Source organism: Seriola aureovittata, chromosome 5 (genome assembly GCF_021018895.1).
Source record: "Seriola aureovittata isolate HTS-2021-v1 ecotype China chromosome 5, ASM2101889v1, whole genome shotgun sequence".
Lineage (NCBI taxonomy): Eukaryota > Metazoa > Chordata > Actinopteri > Carangiformes > Carangidae > Seriola > Seriola aureovittata.
The window spans coordinates 3331716-3346292 of record NC_079368.1 but is presented as its reverse complement, the minus strand read 5'-3'; the positions used below and the strand labels follow the sequence as shown (position 1 = coordinate 3346292).

The 14577-nt window shown below is 40.7% G+C and overlaps 1 protein-coding gene across 2 annotated transcripts in view; it reads right to left on the bottom strand.

The window, feature by feature from the left end:
* Nucleotides 1–14577, bottom strand: part of zgc:162952 (PKc_LIMK_like_unk domain-containing protein) — a 31375-nt gene that overhangs the window by 14725 nt on the left and 2073 nt on the right. The window contains exons 2-3 of one of the 2 annotated variants that reach the window (XM_056376853.1): nt 14141–14214; nt 412–605 (exon numbers count right to left, since the gene is read on the bottom strand). In XM_056376853.1, coding sequence (XP_056232828.1) covers nt 412–605; nt 14141–14171 — 225 coding nt within the window. In that variant the 5' untranslated portion in view covers nt 14172–14214. The remainder of the gene's footprint in view (nt 1–411; nt 606–14140; nt 14215–14577) is intronic. The other variant, XM_056376854.1, reaches the window with a different exon arrangement.

Here is a 14577-nt window from a genome sequence, read left to right as displayed (position 1 = left end):
GTAGGTAGGAAACTGATTTGTGTTTTCTGCTCATATTTTGATTCAATTTTTACATCAGTCCAAAATCAGAGAGCAAAGCTGTACTTTCTCCAGTTCACTCAATTCGGACACGGACACGGATCTGATTTCCCCAGTTACTCATCCATCCTGTGGCCTCTTTCTAGCTCATTTCATCATGGACAAAGTCTAAAAGTATTAAAATCTTCTGCTCCTGCAGCACTGGTTTCACATTAGGAGTTATGTAAGGTCTCAGCTGGGGATGAGTATTGCGCCCCCATGGTCTCCAAAGCTGGTGGGCCAATCACAGAATGGCAAGAATGTCCCAATTAGTGGTTGGAACAAAGCAAGCTTTGATGGCAGTGACACATAGGCTGGCAACAAGGCAAAACGGGGAGAGGACGGAAGGAATACCTTATAGACTTTGGAGAAAAAGCCGCTTCCGATTAGCTCAGCAGTAAAGTTTTCCCAGAACTCCAGTTTGCGGACGGCGGTGCGGAGCTTCTGCCAACGGTCCACATGGTAGTACTTGTCTGAAGACTCACCATATAGGGTGGGGCTGGTGGGCTCTGAGGACACATCCACATCACACATCCTGGAGATATCCACTGGGAAAGTAGGGACACATAATAATAATAATGATAATGAGTTTCTGGTGAATGGGAACATGGTCTACATCACTGTACAGACCTGTTTGGAAGTGAGAAAGCAGGAATTGAACTTCTCTCTGAGATGGAAAATTTATGCTAAGGTATAAACACTTTTGATTTCTGACATGGTTGTACAACATGTTATATGAACCCCTTCTTTTCTTGTATTAGCCTGCCCTCAGTTTCATTTGTTTCAACTTGACTTTCATGCCTCCACGCCGGCGACAGCCAGAGCCGGAGGCATGTTGTTTTCAGCTTGTCTGTGTCCCATTCTCGTGGATACCATATCTCTGTGACGCCTTGACGCAAGTTCTTTACATTTGGCACAAACATTCACTGGCATGCATTTGGTGGTCAAAGGTCAAAGGTCAGTGTGACTGCACAAAACATTATTTAGCAATAATTTGAGACTTCACACAGCAATTGTGACAACATTTCACACAAATGGTTCATATTTTATGTGTTTCTGGATCAACGGGGATGTAGCCTGAAACTAGTCTGAGTGGTGGAGGCAGACCACCGCAAGGCGCTAAGTGTACTTACTAGGTGCATCACCACTAGAAGTGAGAACATTCTGTAATTTTGTGGAACGACCTTTTAAATTGATGGGATAATGCGATGCATTCCAAATCTAATCTGATGAGGGGCGAACTGGACCAGAACATCATGTGTTAATGTGATTGACTTTCATTCACTCAGAGTTTAAGCTCCTGCAGCTCATAATCTTGCAGGCATTGACCAGCACCAACTCGCAACACACTATTCATATTGATTATCTACATCTACGTTCATGTATATCTATATAAAGTATCACCCCAACAATATTTAAAATCATTTTTATTGTACACTGCTGCTAAAGTGATCAGCACAAAAGATGATGACAAACCAAAAGGGCAATTTATGCATTTAACAGTATGAAAGCAGCCCTGGATGAAAGAGACGCTCACAAAAGATCTAATTTCACTCTGCCACTTATTAGCTGCACAGATGAGGGAAAGTGCCTCCACTTTACAGACTGAAACAAAGACGGTGAATAATGTGAGGCTGAAAATAGAGGCAGGACCAATGGATAACAGAGCTGGTCACTGAACACACACACAGTGTTCAGAGTGGTCAAGTGGGCTGTTTGTCCTCAACGGACATAATGTAGGTACAATCTTATTTCTGTCATACAAAACATACTGTGGTATTTAGGAGACTGATGGTAAATGTGCATTGAAGGTAGACTTTTGTAAGACCATGAGAACTTTTGATCATGTTTTTAGTTATTTTTATAATAATTATCATCATTTATTTTTGTATTTAATTATTTTTCCTGTCATCTACAATACATTTTATTGCACACACATAATGTCAGCTAATGATCTATACCCACCAACAGGAAGGCTATGGTAACTTAAATAACCACTCTTTACAGCTGTTGTGAGCCGAAAAGCAACTCAGAATGCAAAACATGTTGAACCTTGAGGTGGTCGCACTACAACAGTAGAAGAAGTCAGCTTCCACTTCCTGTCACCGAGAAGAGAAACCTGAGGCTGCAGTGGACACAGTCTCACCAACACTGGACAGGTGAAGACCTGGTCTGATGGATCTGGATTTGTGCTGAGGCGGCAGACGGTCATGACAGAGTCTGAATCCATGGACCCAACCTGCCTTGTGTCAACAGTCCAGACTGGTGGTGGTGGTGTGATGGTGTGGGGAATGTTTTCTTCTTAATACCAATCAGTCAGAGGATGTACAATATAACCAATGATCCTAAACATGTCATTGTCAGACAGAGCAAGAGTTGTCAGAAACACCACAACCACACAACCACCAGGCCCACAGAGGACCAACCTCCCGCAGGCAGCAGGGGAGAAAGGCGAGCTGCTGTGGATGGTCCGTGACCAATCTAATAATCTTGCAACGTTTCTCTCAGGCCTGTGTGATATTGTGGTGAGCCACTACAGTGCACGGCTGAGGTTAGCCAAACAAACCCTGATAGCTGTTTTGACAAGTGGTTTTCAGGAGGAGGATTTCAATAACTAAACTGATGTTATTGAAACTAATAACTAATATGTGTGCAAAAGAAAACAAAAAAAAAAACAATCAGTCATGGTCTGAATGTCACAGTCTGAGTATTGTTACTGACCAATGCTCCATGTGACAAAGCTAAAGTGGTCACAAACTGGTTTCACCAACATGACAGTGAGTTCAGTGAACCTCAGTGCCCCCCCCCCCCCCCCCACCCACCCACCCAGTCTCCAGACCTGAATCCGGCAGAACACCATAGGGATGTGGTAGATCAGGAGATTGGCAGCATGAATGTGCAGCTGACAAATGTTGGAAAGGATGTGATGCAGTCATGTCAACATGGAGAATGGAGCATGTTGACATGACAAAGATGGTTCACAAACAGCTACCAGTATGCAATTCAACCATGGATGTATTTTAAGACCTGGACACGGCGCCCCCGCAGCAAAAAATCCCCTGCATCCCAAAAATTCTTTCCTATAGACCACAATAGTAAAAGAGACACCTGTAAAACTGTTGACAGACACCTCCGGCTGTAAACACAGTCGATTATTGATCTTTGTATTGTATTTTTTTTTTTTTTTTGGACAAAATCTGTGTGAAAAATGAAAATAAGTAGTAGGCCTATAAGAATACGTAGAAGACATGCTTTATGAATATGCTTCAATATAAAAAGGTAAGAAAGTAAAGCCCTCCTTATAATCCTATCTGACAAGTTGTAATATATGTCACATGCATGACTGTAGACTCGTACTTATACGAGTTTGATTAAAGTTATACAACTATAGGAACACGTTGACATTTTTGGAAACACTTCTTTGTTTTCTTGCCCAAGCCTAACACTACTCACATGCCATGTTTGCTAAATGTGAAGCTCCAGCCAGCAGCTGGTTAGCTTAGCTTAGCATAAACACCTAATTTTGCTCCGCTGAAAGGGTAACAAAACCCACCTCCCAGCAAGCACAGATAATGCACAGATATGAGTCTTCTCCTCTAACTCAGGAAGAATGAAACAAATATTTCCCGAAAATGTTGAATTATGCCTTAAAACATCTGATGTAAAACAGCATCCAATGCCTGCAGGACGAGTGGGCCTTGATAAAAGACACTCTTCTATTCTAATTATTCAGCAACTGGAAACACTGGACAAATCAAACACAAAATGAACTAGGCAGGCAATATCTTTTCATGGAGAGAGATCCAGAAGAGAGACAGATGCTGAACCAATAGCCATCATTTCATTGTTTGCAGCCTGGCTGGGCTTAAAGGGCAGTGTCGAAAAAAACTTGAGTTACCACAGCGAAGCTCGCTCCCTGTTCCTCAGAGGGGGTAGTCCTGACCTAATTTCAGCCACAGAGGAGCGGTGTGACAACACTGAAGGTCAGAGTTTTGTTTTTTCCATGACAACAGCCTCTCTCGCCTTTACAATGACGCTGGTGGAAAGCACACGCTGACACGCAAACACAATTGGAAGGGTTTCGTCAATCAAACCGGGAGAATCAACCCCGGCTATTCAGGCTGCTTTTGTTCATTCGGCTCCGGACTAAACAATCACTGCACTTTCAGCTCCAACACTGTCAGAGAGAAACGCTTACAGTGCAGCCCTATCATCTAGCTGTCACTCGCTCTGTCGACTTTCTGCTGTCTGAGTCCTTCGCCGCTCCTTCCTTTCTCTCTGCACTGCAGGAAATAGCACAGGCTCCCAAACTTTTTTTTTACTAAAAAGAAAAAAAGCCAAAAAAATGTCATGCCCACTAAAAATTTGCTTTACCTGCATTTTTATGACATTATAATGTAAAAAGTTGAGAAAACCAGCAGCAAAGGGAGCCCAGTTTAATCTAACTGAAATAACATTATCAATGTAAGATGAGATTTATTCTTGTGAGGACATATTCAACAGATTGCCTTATTTTGCATTGTTCATTATTTTGAGTCCACATAATTTAATTATTTGTAACTACATTTATAAATATTGTATTCTGCTGTTTAAGTTTAATCTGGAACTATATAATACGGCGCACTTTAGTGGCAGGTAATGTGAGTTATGATTAGGAGTGGCGGAGGGATATGTAAGAGGTGACATGTCACTTTGGTAGTCAGTGTTCGGTCTTCCTAGGTTGGGTTCTCCGGGAATTAATAAAGATGGATTGACCTGTACAGAGAAGTTGTCCCCGTGCTCTTGCTTTACCCACAGCCCTTCGATAGTTTAATTAAGCAATATGTAAGGCAATAGTTAAGACATCCCAAAACATGTCTTACATCAAGAACATAAACTACATGTTTCTTTTGATGCATGGTTTTCATGAGTTTCTGTTATGCAAATTGGTTCAATAAAATGAGTCAAATACAGGCTGTGTCATATTTTGGATTTGACTGATGCATTTGCTTGATGAGGATCTTTTTTTTTCCTTCCCTGTCAAACGCTTCAATCCCATCATGTCAACCTACCAACCATGTTGTTTCTTCTGTCTGAATACATCTTGCTAGCTATATGTGGCATGCCTAAGCGTGGGCATGTGCGTCAACAAAACAGTGATGAATATCTGGCCCTTTGTGTTGCTAAATGTTCTGCTATGTTCACCAGAAGATGCCTGTTGTGTCTGGAAACAATGCTGATGAGAGCTGATAAACTGAACAAAAACAGCAAAGTTTCAGGCCTTACAACCAAAACAATTCAACTAAAAGACACTAAAACTCCCCATAGAGCTGAGGGGAACTGCAGAGTTGGGTAACAGTTCTCTGTGGGGTTATCATCAAGAGCAAATTATCTAAAGACAATCGGTGGGGTCGACTTTGTCTCCAGGCCAGTGCAGGGGCTCGCAGTGCAGTGTTACAACCCTTACAGTATCTTGCTTGTTTAACTGAAACAAATACATGTAGTGGAATGGAAGTATAAAGTAGCATAAAATGGAAACACCTCAAACTGTACTTTCCACCACTTCCTATACAATTTCTGAGCCTTTGGCCGCCATATTGGTCTGGACAACGGAGGAGCTGCAGTTTTTATGGATATAAAGCTCTATAACATTTAATATTTCTCAATCGATTTCAATGAGTCATTTCTATATTCAAGGGTATCTGATCTACGTGCAGTGAAAATAAAAGTTTGGCTAAAGTTTGGCTGTAATCACTGTTTTCCATAAGGAGCTGTGCATCATATTTACTAAATGTTATACAAGTGGCGTGGCTCCATTATTGCTCTGTGCGTCGGGTGTGCGTAAGGTGTGCGTCGGGTGTGAGCGGTGGAGCGAGAGCAGCGATGTACGTGACGGTGAGGCTGGTGACAGGAGCAGAGTTACAGTTAGTAGCTGTAAAGTTGCAGGGAAATGTGGGCATAGTTTTAGCTGCTTGTCAGAAAATATATTGCTGCACTCCTCAGGATCAAAGCCGGGCTCCTGTGTCTTGCCACCTACAGTTTGTTTTCCTTCCTGTGCTCCTTTGCTGCACTTGCTGACTTAAAGGCAAAAATGCCCCCAAAAATAATTAAAATAAAATAAAACTTAAAAAAATGAAGGAGGGAGGGATGGATCAAAGGTGGTAACCCTAGCTATATAGTAAGGTACAGCTACTTAGATTTACCTGCACAAGCCTCTGCGGCAGGCAGATGATACATTCAACTAATGTGAAGATTAAGAGATGGTACGGTCCACTTTAGGGGTGTCTGAAATCGTATCACAGGATTCTTCCTGACATGAACATGCAATATATATTGTAATATGATGAGAAGGACTTTTGATCCCTGTTGTTTTTACCTCCTTTAGGCCGTTATCACCCTCCTAAGCCCCACCACCACCAGCACCCCCGAAATTGGAACCCTGGTTATCATTATGAGCAGCACCTTTTCACACTATGCAGTTAATTCTATTTATTGATAATAAAATATTGATTAGCTTTGTATTTTAAAACAAGTTAAAACATCTAAAATCGGGAGAGATAATTTGTCCTTTCTATCTGTATCTCACATCTCTCGGCATTGACAGACTTTTTAACTTCCTTTTCATTTTCATTGTTGCTGCTGAAGATAGACACGCTTTGCAGTTTGTGTCTCCCCTCCTTTCTCAGTCTCCATTTCTCCACTCCACACCCCGTTTCGCACTTAGTTTGCTTTTCTTGGCTGCTGTGTTGTCAGCTTCTCCGAGAAGCGTTTCTTTACCAGCTCTGTCTGCGCGTTTTCACACGTAGGGCTGGAAAGTTACACAAGCCACACACAGGAAGTACTGTATGTCTTGTCAAATGGTGAAGGGCGCTTATCACAACCTGCTGTGAGTTTCACCTACGTCTGACCAAGCACAGCGTCAACAGGAATATCAGGGCTGGCCATCGCCGCGCTGACGTCCACTCAGCTGATAAGGAATGTCAGCCCATGAACGTTTCACAGAAAAAAAATCAGTTCACACCAAAGTGAGATTTTTCCCCAGAGCTTCATTTCTCAACACAAGGATCCTCTCTGAGGAATTTTAAAAAGATCATACAGACATGTGATATTAGCTCAAAACAGAGGGAATGTATATATGTGTGTGTTTATGCACTTAAAACCAAAGGCTTCTGATGTGTCATGGAGGACCCTGTTACCTTCACGTGATGTCAAGGTGGTGACTCAGTTATGAGTTCACACCTCCACAAGGACACGCACTGCCTGAGACCCTAAATATCAAAGCACACAAATGTGGATAACTTGTGTTGATGTGTTGCACTCCGTAGCAAAACTGGAAATTAATTAATGCCAACTAAGTCTTGGATTCAGGTTTTAGGTGAGTAACAGCATCCTATGAGGCCCAGTGACTTCAAGCATAAAATATGTGGACAACGCTGGCAATTGCTCCATAGCGGAGCATTAATCTACCTTCAACAGCCCTGTAGTCCTGATATTTTTTGGCTGTAGCTGCATACATTAAAGCTGAGCCCTAAAACTGGCCTGTGCCAAGCCACAGTAGCCGTTAATTGCTTTATGGATTTTGCTAAGCGAGGTGATGTTCGCCTCAGAGCTATGCCTTCTTCTGTGGAGGGCAGAGATGGAAAGCAGTTTCATGCTGGATGGGCTCACATCAGATGAATAAGGTTCCCCGCAGCCGTCAGCCACAGTTGATGGTGGATGCAACAATGATGAGTTGCTAACTTTTGTATATAATAATTTATGTTTTAGCCTATAATCATAAGAATATCAATGCATATAACTCCACATGTGCACAACACATTGTGCCACCTCTACACACCCCTGGGCCACAGTTGACCCCAGTTAAAAATCCTTAGAGCCGCCTCTGTCAATGTGCCTTGCTTAGAGGTGTTGCAACCGGCTACATATCAATGACACACAACATAAAATAGGTCAAGCCATTTGGTATACTAGACCTTCATGCTGATGTCACCCAGAGATCATACTGCATGACTAATTTGGGCGCCGGCTTTAAAAATAGCAATCCTCATGCTCAGTGCTGTGAGCCTGAGGCAATGTCCTGCTATATGTGCAGGGATCCATGGGAAGCACTACTGCAGATCAATCAGTCTGAATCCATTTCCAACTAATGCAATATTGACTTGGTCTTGTAAACAGTATGTAATGAATGGTAATGACAATAATGGTAGGATAACTCCAGGCTAATATGCGCACTGTTCCTGCACTTCCACAGAACTCCAGTGAGGAAGCAAAACTTCACTTCAGATAATGAGCGAAGCATGACACAGCAGCACAGGCGTTGCAATCACTGTTCACCATGACTGACTTACTGTCTATGGATAAGGTGTATGCTGTCAGAAAGGCTGCTGCTACATTAACCAGTAAACCACTGTAACTGCTGTGACAAATCTCCACATGAAAGTCATTTAAAACCTGGTATTCAAACAAATATAGATTCTGTAAGTGGCTTAAAAGCAAGCACAAAACTCTCTGAAGCCCGTGTGTTTCCTGGACTTAAAATTTAGCCAGCGTTTTCTACGTGTAAAAGCTATTAGATACTTTTGGATGCGCTCAAACAAGCATCAAATTTGGCTCACTGGCAACTTACTCAACCAGCTGATGAAAGAGTTTGCTTGCTCTGGGGTCTTTCCTTGGAACAATCCCTTGTCACTCAGGATATGATACATTATACATTTCTTCTTCTGTTTCTTCCGCTCCGTTGACCTCACACACTGTCGTCATTTACCTCGCTAAAGCTCAGGTTACACCGTTTTGTTTTTTCTTACCTGGAAAGTATTTCTGTGGTCAGCTCATGAGCCGCAAGAGTAAACTCACACTGTCTGTTTTTCTGTGTCTCTTTATACTGGAACATCCAAGTCTCAAACCAAATAAACAGGATAATTTAGAGAACAGATAGTAAACACTGTTTATGATTCTGATTACACAACACCTACGTCATAACCAACATGAAGATGGAAACACTCTCAGATACAACAGAAAGCTGTTATTAGGGTCACAGCTGTAATGTCCTCCGCCCTGCGGTACACCACCTAATACCATGGGGAAGTGGTAATGTGGTTATTGTTGCAATCCCAGCACTAAATCGGAGGGAAGAAGACGAAACAGTTATGCACACGCTGAGTTGAAGTGCTGTGCTAAGGAGCTGGACATAAATTATAAAATGGGATTGGGGGGGGGTTGGTGGTCAGAAAAGGGAGGGGGTTACAGTACACATTCTTTGTTTTTGCTGAAGGGATGGTAGTGGTAAACATTTGGGGAGTGCATGTTAGCATCTTTTCAACTTCTTGTAATCCCACATGTGAGACCTATTCTAAAAAAAAAATGGATAACTACAATCACCGCCTCACAAATGCACACCTCCGCCACTCAGACTAGTTTCAGATTACATCCCTGTTTATCCAGACTCATAGAAAATAGGAACCATTTCTGTGAAATCTTGTCATAATTGCTCTGTGAAGTTTTGAGGAATGGCTAAAAAGTGTTTTGTGAGGGCACACTGACAATGACCTTTGAAAAATTTAAAATCTAATGGCCATAATCATGTTTTGTGAAGTCACCGTGACCTTGGCAACCAACATGTAACCAGTTCCTTGAGTCCAACTGAACTTTTACTTACTACTTTACGTACTCCACATAGATCATAAAGCTTGAATATAAAAATGACTAATTGAAATCGGTTTAGAAATATACACATTATAGTGTTTTTGATCCAGAAAAACTGTAGCTCCTCCATTATATTTGTTTACAGAGAAGTCTTGCCCGTTTCAATATGGCAGCAACGTTGGCCTCTATGTATAATATGTATATGTCTATGCTGAGTATATCCAAGCTGACAAGCACACCTGGGTAGTTAGCCAGCAAGCTAGGTAGCATATTTAGCCTTGTTAAGCTACGTCTACAAATTGTCAATTCATTTGTATTTTACACAAGTATGATTTATAATGTCTCTTTTGTTTTATTCATGAACTTAATACTTTGGGATTCCATATTTATCTACTACTTGAAAATCCTTGACAATAGTAGTTGAGCTCAAGCCTAAAGTAGATTCTCTGAACAAGAGGGAATTCATAAGAGGAAAAGCAGAAACAAAACAATAACTGATTTAACATATCACTGCTGAAATGGATGTGAGACACTGACAGCAAGCAAAGCAGCTCTGCACATATACATCAAGTCAACTAACAAAGCTGTCTGCGAGAACAGGACAAATGGATGTAGAGACAACTCAAAAACAATATGCCACCGGCTCTGGCTGCGTGTGGAGGCATAAAAATTTGGAAAAAGATCAAGCAAGCCTTGGGGATTGTGTTGTGCCCATTTGGAAACAGTCATAATGAACAACTTAAATCATTGCATTTTTCCAAATGCATGCAGGGCCATCTGGGAACTGGAGAGTCTATGCATGGCATCCAAACAAACAGTGCAAATTCTATCCCAAAACAGAATGCCACCCTGGCTGCTTGCGGAAACATTGTGGAAACATTGGCAGAGAATTGGCTCAAATTTTTTTCTGCATAGGCATAATCCTGTTTGAAAACAATATGCCACTTGTAGAGATGGGCGAGTGGGCTGGAGACAGTGTTGGAGGTCAAACAAAATGTGCAAACAGCACAATGTATCTCCACTGCATCTCTACAATGTATGTCCCTTTCTACTGTCTCCCACCACCACCACCACCCCCACTCCCCAACACTGAAGTCATCCCGTGTTCGAGCCAAAAATGAGAACATTTGACCAAAGATAACCTGGTTGCAGCATTTGAAGCATGGAAAACTCAACACCCAATAACAGGTGTTACAGTAGCAACATAACTAAGTATTATTATCTTTCAGTAACAAGTCCTCTCTACTCTCTGCTTTGGCAGCAGCAACAGTCTGACATTACTTTAACTTTTTTCTGCATCACATTTTTAATAGTTTGTTCATAGACAAAAAGGTGAAAATACTCAGTAGGAAACTCAGTATATCCTCAGCTGGACTTAAATAGTTGTAAATTATTTCTAGTGTTTCTTTTCTACTCTGGTCATGTGATAATATTGTTTACATTTCATTTCATTGAATATCACTTTGGGATGTCGCTTCAACTGAATTTAGGCAACTTGGAGGTATCAGCTTTTCTTCTCATATAATAAATCCTTTATTCACGGCTCTGATGGTGTTGCCTATAAAAAACAACTACACATAAACGCACTTGTAGCTAGGATAAGTAAACCCAGAGTTACCTGAGCCAGTTGATAACCAGCTTAGTTTTTAGTACAACTTATCCAGGACGGACAATGTTAGGTTCTTTTAAGTCAACATAATGAAAAAATATCCTGGGTATGTTGAACTTGCTTCATAGTACAGGCCTCAGGTACAGGAGAGGAAGAGCAAAGGGAGATCCTCCACTATATTTGATTGTGGACAGTGTTGTTGTCTCAGATGAATAATCATGGTTCATTTGTGTGAAATTTTGTCGTAATTGCTGTGTGAAGTTTTGTTTAATGGTTAAAAAAGTGTTTGTGAGGTCGCTGTGACCTTGACCTTTGATCTTTGACAACCAAAATTGAATCAGTTTGTCCTGGCATTGTAGTAAATGTTTGTGCCAAACTTGAAGAAGTTCCATCAAGGCATTATATCGATACGATATCGCATCCAAGAGAGTGGGACAGACAACCAGAAAACAATATGCCTCCGGTCCTGGCTGTCGCTGCCATGGAGACATAGAAATATATATAATAACGCTTTGCCAGACACAGTTGGGCTGCCATTAATACACCTGCGCAGCCCATCCAAGTAAAGTCTATGTGTGGGAAACACTGCCCTGTAAGCAGAACAAGCGATATCTGATGGGTCATAGAATACAGCGTAACACCAGTGGTAGGTGTTAGGTTGTATTTTATGACACGTGTTAAGACATTGATTGGTCAGAAGTTGAATGTCCTTCCCTCTCAGGCTTTGTGATTCTTTTATAAAGCTCTGCTCATGAAACTTTACCATGTTGTAAACCTGTCAAAGCTCTGTGAGCTCACACATACACACCCGCATGTTTTTCTGCCTCACAGCTTGTGAAAGTGAGATTAAAAGCCTCAAAAAGAATGTACATGTAGGAAGATACAAATATATACAAGCTCACAAAATTAAAATTATAGATACAAGACCTTGTCTTTTTGAATGATATAATATTCCATAGTCCTCAGTGAGGGATAGAGAGGCAGCGCAGATGGTTTGCTAAAAACTGTTTTCAAAGGCTGGCTGCAGCCTACACAGCCAGTGAACCTTGTAGCTAAGTAACCAAGCTTCCCAGGCATGTAATGTGTACAGAAACAGTGTGAAGGTAAATAAAAAGTTGGTAAATTAGACCTTGAGCCAGTCCTCATTACAATGCAAACAGCCACCAACAGAGCTAACCATGTACTGTATTTCAGGAAAAAATATTTTTTTTTAGCCTCATGCAATTGACACCTACTTGATGTACTTACTATTATATATACTTTGGATTTTACTTAATTCGATAAAGTGTAAATGGCTAGACAATATTATTGACTACTGATCTGGATCATGTCACATAATAAATAAAAAACACACAAGCCAGAGGTCACCAAAAACAGTCCTCCAGTTACATGTGGTTCTTGATGTCAAATGGAAACTGTCAGATGCAGGTGTTGGTTTTGGACTAGGATCAGCATAATGTGATGCCTAGCTGTATTTCTCAATCACACAGCAAGAGAGAACAATCCCTGGAGCTCAGGAAAACTGCTATATGATCTATGCAAACTGTACATGAAGAGTACCAAAGTGTTTTGAATTAATTACAATATTTAAAAAGAATAGAAAGAAAAAGTGTAAAATACATGAATAAAACAATAATTTAAGAAATTCTTAATACTCAACTCATTATTGAATGTTTTTTAACATTCTTCTTATTTACATAAGAATGTTATTATTTACATGATAACAGAGTGTTATATTCACTAAATATATATATAATATATTATAATATATACTAAACACTATAATACTCTGTTTCTATCTAAATAAGAACAACTTCATTTTTACTTCATATTTGAAATTTTCAGCTCTGTTTTCATACTGGCGTATTTCACAGTAACACCTCTCAAAGTGCCAGTTTCAGCTAGTTAGTGCGGGTAAGCTGATGGTTGAATGGTTGAGGTGCATGCAACACCCGCGGCTCAAGTACCAACCAGAGGGCCCCTGTTGCATGTCTTCCCCCTCTGTCCTCCCACACTTCCTGTCACTCTTTGCACTGACTGTCTGAATAAAGGCAAAATGCCGCCTCCAATAAAGATTCATTTATCTCAATAACGCTTCCAATAACATGCTGCCTGCCCAGCAGGCTAACCAGCTAGGAGGGGTTATGAGCGCCAGAGACAGTATTAACAGCAGCAGCTAACGTTAGCTGGTGAATTCAGGGTTAGCGTTTTGAATCTAAAGATGTTCCTCAGAGAAAGAAACACAAGTCTATAGAGAGTAAAAAGGGCAGTCTTTCTCTGTGGTCACTCTAGCCAACAGAAGTTAGTGAGCACTGCTAAAACTGACCTTTCAATTTGATGAAGTATAACCAAGCTCAAGCACACCTAGCTAGTTAGCCAGCTAGCCAGGTAGCATGAGTGGCCTTGTTAAGCTACGGCTACAAATTGTTGGTTCATTTGTATTTTACACAGTTTGTTCATACAATGACAACATAGGTATTTCTTAATGTCTCCTTTATTTATGAATTGAACACTTTGGGATTCCATATTTATCTACTGCTCAAAACTACTTGGCAATACTAGTTGAGCTCAAGCCTAAAATAGATTCTCTGAAAAAGAGGTAAAAGGTTAAGAAGAAACAAATCAATGACTGTAACGGATGTGACACACTGACAGCAAGCAATGCAGCGCTGCGCACACAAATCAAGTCAGCTGACAAAGTTGTGGTTTCTCAGTTGAGTGTCAGATTACTATTGAGTGAGTCTACATATAAAAGTAATTTAAATCACTTCTGCTTGGTGAATTACTGTAAGAAATGCAAAGTAAACACTATGAAGAAGAGTTGAAGAAGTATTTGAATCTCTTAGTACTTACTCCATTGATTTAATAAGCTATTCATATGCATCTTGTGGGTGATGGGACAAACTCAAGAGGTCTCTGTGCAGAAACTGAGGAGGAACCACATACATGCAACAAGACATAAGCAAAACCACAGACAAAGTACAACACATCGACTGTCAAGCAAGCAACATTGAAAACTAACATTAATGCAGACATGAGACAATGTGTATTGCTGATTTCAAATATGTCACATTAGTTTATTTCCCTGTGACAGTATTAATGCTTTGGAAAAGATAGCTTTCACCTGTTGTATTGTATTATATTAGGTTTCTACAAAAGATAAAAAATGTAAAAAACAAACGAACTGATCCTCTGCTGTTAAAATATATATCACTATAGAATAACCCTACAGGGACTGCACTTCAGAAATGTTTTTATCCTTAAATAGCAGTGGTTCCCAACTTTAAATC